The following is a 4,940-nucleotide window of genomic DNA, read 5'->3' as shown; positions in this document are numbered from 1 at the left end:
AAATGATTTGACTCATTAATGATGCATAGATGTTATTGATGGCTTTCACGAGAAGAGTGTGGATCAGGTTTTTGTACGGGTTGATTCATGTATAAATGAAATCCATCATAGAATTAGGTGTTAAGTAGATTCTATCTATGCAGATCAGCCTCATACGAAAATGATTGTCATTCGACGACTTGATCCACTCTCCCACAAGAAAAGGATCAAAGAGTCAATTAAGGCTAAGGCATGTTTCAGACTACATATCATGTAGTAGTATGTTTTAATAAATGACCACTCAGGCTTAGTTTATTATTAAATCAGCTAATCACTAAGCTAGTCACTGAACCCAGTTCAGATCCAACTCTCCAACCCAAAACAGTCTTAGTAGCAATTCAGTCAGATTCTATTTGGGCATTTGGTTACTATAAGTTATTCACTCAGACTTGGTTCTCTGGATTTTCTCTCTTGTTTGTCAAAATCAAGAGTGAATTAAGCTGGGTTTTTAGATCTTTCCTGCTTTCTCTATTTGGGTGAATAAATAAATATATTGAACTTCAAAGAAAGGAAAAAATATATATATATATATATATATATATTACAAGGCAAAGATGCCACAAACCAAGAGACACTAAGCCTTGGAGCAAATTAAACAAAACTAAATTTAACTCAAACAAGTATACTTAATTAAAATAAAACACTGTACATGATGACTTGATGAAAATGTCAATCAGCTAAGAAATCCTTCTTCCCCTTCAAAATCAAAACCCTAACCATTGGTAAGGGCACCCTTTAAAGTTAAAAAAAAAAAAGGGTGCTCCAATCTAAAACTATATTTTCAAAATTTATGATAATAGAGTATGTTTGGAAGGGCTTCATTAGAAGAAGGAGCGTTTGGTGGGAACCCTTCCAATGGCCTTCATCAGATTAGCTATCTCAAGTATCTTAGCCACTTTTGTTCCTCTTTTGGCCTCAGCTGATGCTTTCTTCTCCTCTGCCTTTCTATGTGCCTTTGCCACCTCATTTCTCATTTTCTCTACAGCTTTGGCCCTTTTCTCCTCTAGCTTCCTCTACACAAAAGAGAATTTAAAGCTTTTTGTTAAACATTAATTGAAGCGTTACCTAGGTCCTTTCTTTCAAATTCATAATTAATTAAGCTCATAATTAATAATTATGATTAACTACTTTCACGTAGGATTTCACCATTCAAAAAACATCCAGATCATGAGCTATGAGTTAGAGAATCTGTTAACTCACGGACGATGAGATTCCATGTGAGAAAGTCAAATCATAATTAGCTTTTTCTTACCTCAACTTTCTTCAGAGCAGCTTGAGCCTTTTGGACATGTTCACTCTCGCAACCATTGATGTTGGATTCCTCTCTCTTGAACCTGTTATTGACCTTGGCGATCTTGGCCGTCTGCCATGCCGAAATCTTCGAATGAACCTCCTCTTTCTTAACCATTTGCAGGGTTGTTATCTCTTCATTGAAACCACCACTTGCAGAAGAAGACCCATTAATGCGCCTTGGAGGAGGAGAAGAACCATGGTTTAAGGGAAGACTATTATCTGGGACAATAGCTAATGGGTTTGTTTCCTCAGGAACTTCATGATCATCATCCTCTCCAATCCTAGAAAGGTTGTTTCCGGCGTTACCGCCTTCGTTTTCGCTATTATTTCCGGCGATCGTTGATCCTGCAAGTACTAAAGCATTGAATTCTCGACTCATAGTGGTGAAATTCTCACCGGAGATGTTGCTACCAGTCTCCCAAGAGTCTGTCCGGCGAGCCCGGTTCGGTGGAGGTGGCAGCTGTAGCAGCGGCCGGGGAGGTGTCAAGGGGTGGATCTCCCTGATGACTGTTTCATCACCTTCATCTTCTCCTCCTCCATTGCTAGTTGAAGCCCTTTGGTTAACACTTGACATGTTAAGCTCTCCCACCGTGTTACCTGAAGAACAAGGAAATAATGAGACTTGAGAGGTCTTGTTTGTATGTAAAGTATAAACTATGGTTCTGACGATAGAGATAAGTGAAGGTTGGTCTAAAGGAAGGAATTAATGAGAAATTTTTTTGGCCACACAAACAAACAAATCTCTGTTTAACACATAATTAGAATCAAACAAACAAAAAAAATTTCAAAGTTAGGGGCTTTTGATAAGAAAATGAGATTGAGACTTGAGAGTGACACCCATAACCCTTTAATTATTCGGATAAAATCCATAAAGGTGGCTCAAATTTTAATTTGTTTAGTGTCGGCTGCAAATATTGGGGGAATCCTACTTTTGGTTTATGTAGTGAAGTGGGCCCCATGAAAGGTTCAAGTAAGCCGAACCGGCAATTGAATCGATAATAACCGGTTGGAATTGGTTGAGAGTCAGCTAGAATCAGTTGGAATCAGCTTGAAAGTTAAAAAATTAGTATAGATTCGAATTGGGTTCAAGCTCGATTGAATCGATCTTATTTGAATTGACAGGTATCAAGATCGAGCTCGATCGATTATGGCATCATTTCAAGAATCAAAATCAGAATCAACTGATTTAAATAAGAATCGTTATGAGTGATCCTAATTTTGTTTGATTCAATATGATCAATTCTTACCAAGAAACTCAAGAATCAAGTAAGTGGAATCGACAATCAAATTAATCGAGAGCCAGCAAGAATCAGTCAGAATCAACTTAAAACCTAAAAATCTAATATAGATCAAATCAGGTTCATCCTCGATTGTTTCCATCTTATTTGAAACAAGAAGTAATAGGATTGTGCTTGATCGATTCTGACACCATTTCAAGAATTGAATCAAAATTGATTGATTGGAATAAGAATCGTTGTGAACTCCAGCTGATTCAACACGACCAATTCTTACCAAGAAACCCTAAAATCACTGAGTATACAAATCTGAGGGTGGATTCTAGGGTTCTTGGGATCGATTCTGACCAATTTCAATTAGGATCAGATTAGAATTGAACATGGACCAATTAATCCTTAGATCCGGTTCAAACCGGCCAATTCGACTCAAACCGACCAATTGGACTAATCTTATTCTGATTTCTTAAACTTTTGTCTTTTATCCACCTACATAGTGAGTGCGATTTGGACTATCCGATGAGTGACACGTAGTGTGAAACCTCATGTGGTGGGTCCTACATCAAGGTCACGTCAAATTTGTCCATGCACGGCATACTTGTGTTGTCATATGGAAACCCTTCTTTTGGGGTTATTGATTTTAGGTAATTAATGTGTCTACGTCTCAAATTATTATAATAATATTGATAAGGGTGGAAAAGAACAGTTATCCTAATTATTTTAATACTAATTAGTATTATCTTTCTCTTTTCGTGAGGTTAGGGCATTTCTATTTATATTTTTAAATTTCTGCACGCAAATTAAGGGGGAACACGTGGGTCACAACTTCTTTTACAGCTTTCTAGTGGATATGAACAGGTGGTACTCGCACGTGTCCCACTATGGATAACAAATATTGTTTAGCCCATCTACATGTTCTCCTTGGGTTTGACACGTACGCCTTTAGTTTAGTAGGAAATGTCACCTTGACAAGGATGGTTCCACTTCGGGTCGACCACATTGGATCTTGGATCTTGGATCTCTTACATGTTAGACTAGGGGTTTCGGTCGGGCTTAATCGGGCTTGAAGACTTTCAAAGGCTACACCGTGTTCACCCATTTAACTAATCGGGCTTAGTTATTGAGGGCATGGTACACTTTATATTCGGTCGGTCGGTCTCGGGCTATAATCGGGCTACCTTAATCGAGCTTTAGTCGGGCCTTAATCGGGCTACGGACATGTTTAATGTTAAACGGGCTTTAACCGGTTTTTAAACGGACCCTCTTTAAAATGTGCTATTACATTCCGGCCCACTCATGCAAGCCCAAAAAAATGATAATAAATCAATAAATGATACCAAATATAACCATTATTTAAAATGTGAACATGTCTTTACTTTTTACTTTTTATTCTTTAATTTGGGGGGTAAAATAGGTATTCTACAATCATTAAAAGGTCGGGCCAAGTCGGTGCACAATAGGCCGATCTCGGTCCGGCGTTATTCGGTCGGTCTCGATCGGGCACCCGACGGTCCAAGTAGCAAAACCGAGATCGACCATTTATAAAGGGACCGGACTCAAGCCCGATACGTTTAATAAACGGTCCGGGCCGGGCTGGTCTATAAACGGTCGGTCCCGATCGATTTAGTCGGGTCGGGCCACAAATTGACACTCCTATGTTAGACAATTCAAGCTTGAGTAAAAATGGGTGTACCTAATGCAGGCTCTCATCACTTTAAGATTTGGAGAGGGGTCATATTGTGTGTAGTCTTACCCTTATTTAGTCACAATAGAGCAATCTTACTGTGTAAACTCATATAAAGTAGAGAAATGAACTTGCTTAATCATACGGGTGTAAAAAATAAGACCCAAACGGATCAAATGGAATTGGCCGATTGAATTCTTTGTTGGTTTGATAGGTTTTGGTTTTTAGAAACTGTTAAAGATGAAATCAACTGAACCGACCAATAAGATTAATCCAAACCAACTATTTGGACTAAAACAGGAAAGAAGAAAAAACCCGAAAAGAAGATAATATATCATTTTTTATGGACAATTTACAATGCCACCCCAGCAAGAGAATGCCACAATTAGATAGACACCCCTTGCATAATATCAAATTACGCTCACATCCCTTGCCATCAATCGTTGTTAAGAAATATACATCAAATGCCGATATCAGTTGGTATATATATATTTTAAATACCAAAATATCCTTCTAAAAAGTGAAATACCTAATATACCCTCACTTAATCCCATTAAAAAAAAAAGTCCTCCATCTCCAATCGAAATTGTGCTCTTCATCCCAAAACCCTTACTCTCCGTAAAGAGCAGAGGCAACGGGTGACGATGGGCTATGACAAGCGGCAATGGAAGTCTGCTCCGCATCTTCCTACA

General features: G+C 38.3%; 1 protein-coding gene across 1 annotated transcript; it reads right to left on the bottom strand.

The window, feature by feature from the left end:
• Positions 1-545: 545 nt before the first annotated feature.
• Positions 546-1,988, bottom strand: LOC122058320 (remorin 4.2-like). The gene is made up of 2 exons (XM_042620949.1): positions 1,292-1,988; positions 546-1,052 (listed from the first exon to the last, which is right to left on the bottom strand). The coding sequence occupies exons 1-2, from the start codon at positions 1,904-1,906 to the stop codon at positions 861-863; spliced, it is 807 nt and encodes a 268-aa protein (XP_042476883.1). The 5' UTR covers positions 1,907-1,988; the 3' UTR covers positions 546-860.
• Positions 1,989-4,940: the final 2,952 nt, after the last annotated feature.

Source organism: Macadamia integrifolia, chromosome 12, assembly GCF_013358625.1.
Source record: "Macadamia integrifolia cultivar HAES 741 chromosome 12, SCU_Mint_v3, whole genome shotgun sequence".
NCBI classification, from domain to species: Eukaryota; Viridiplantae; Streptophyta; class Magnoliopsida; order Proteales; family Proteaceae; genus Macadamia; species Macadamia integrifolia.
The sequence above is the reverse complement of the archived record's forward strand: the minus strand, read 5'-3'. Positions and strand labels throughout refer to the sequence as shown.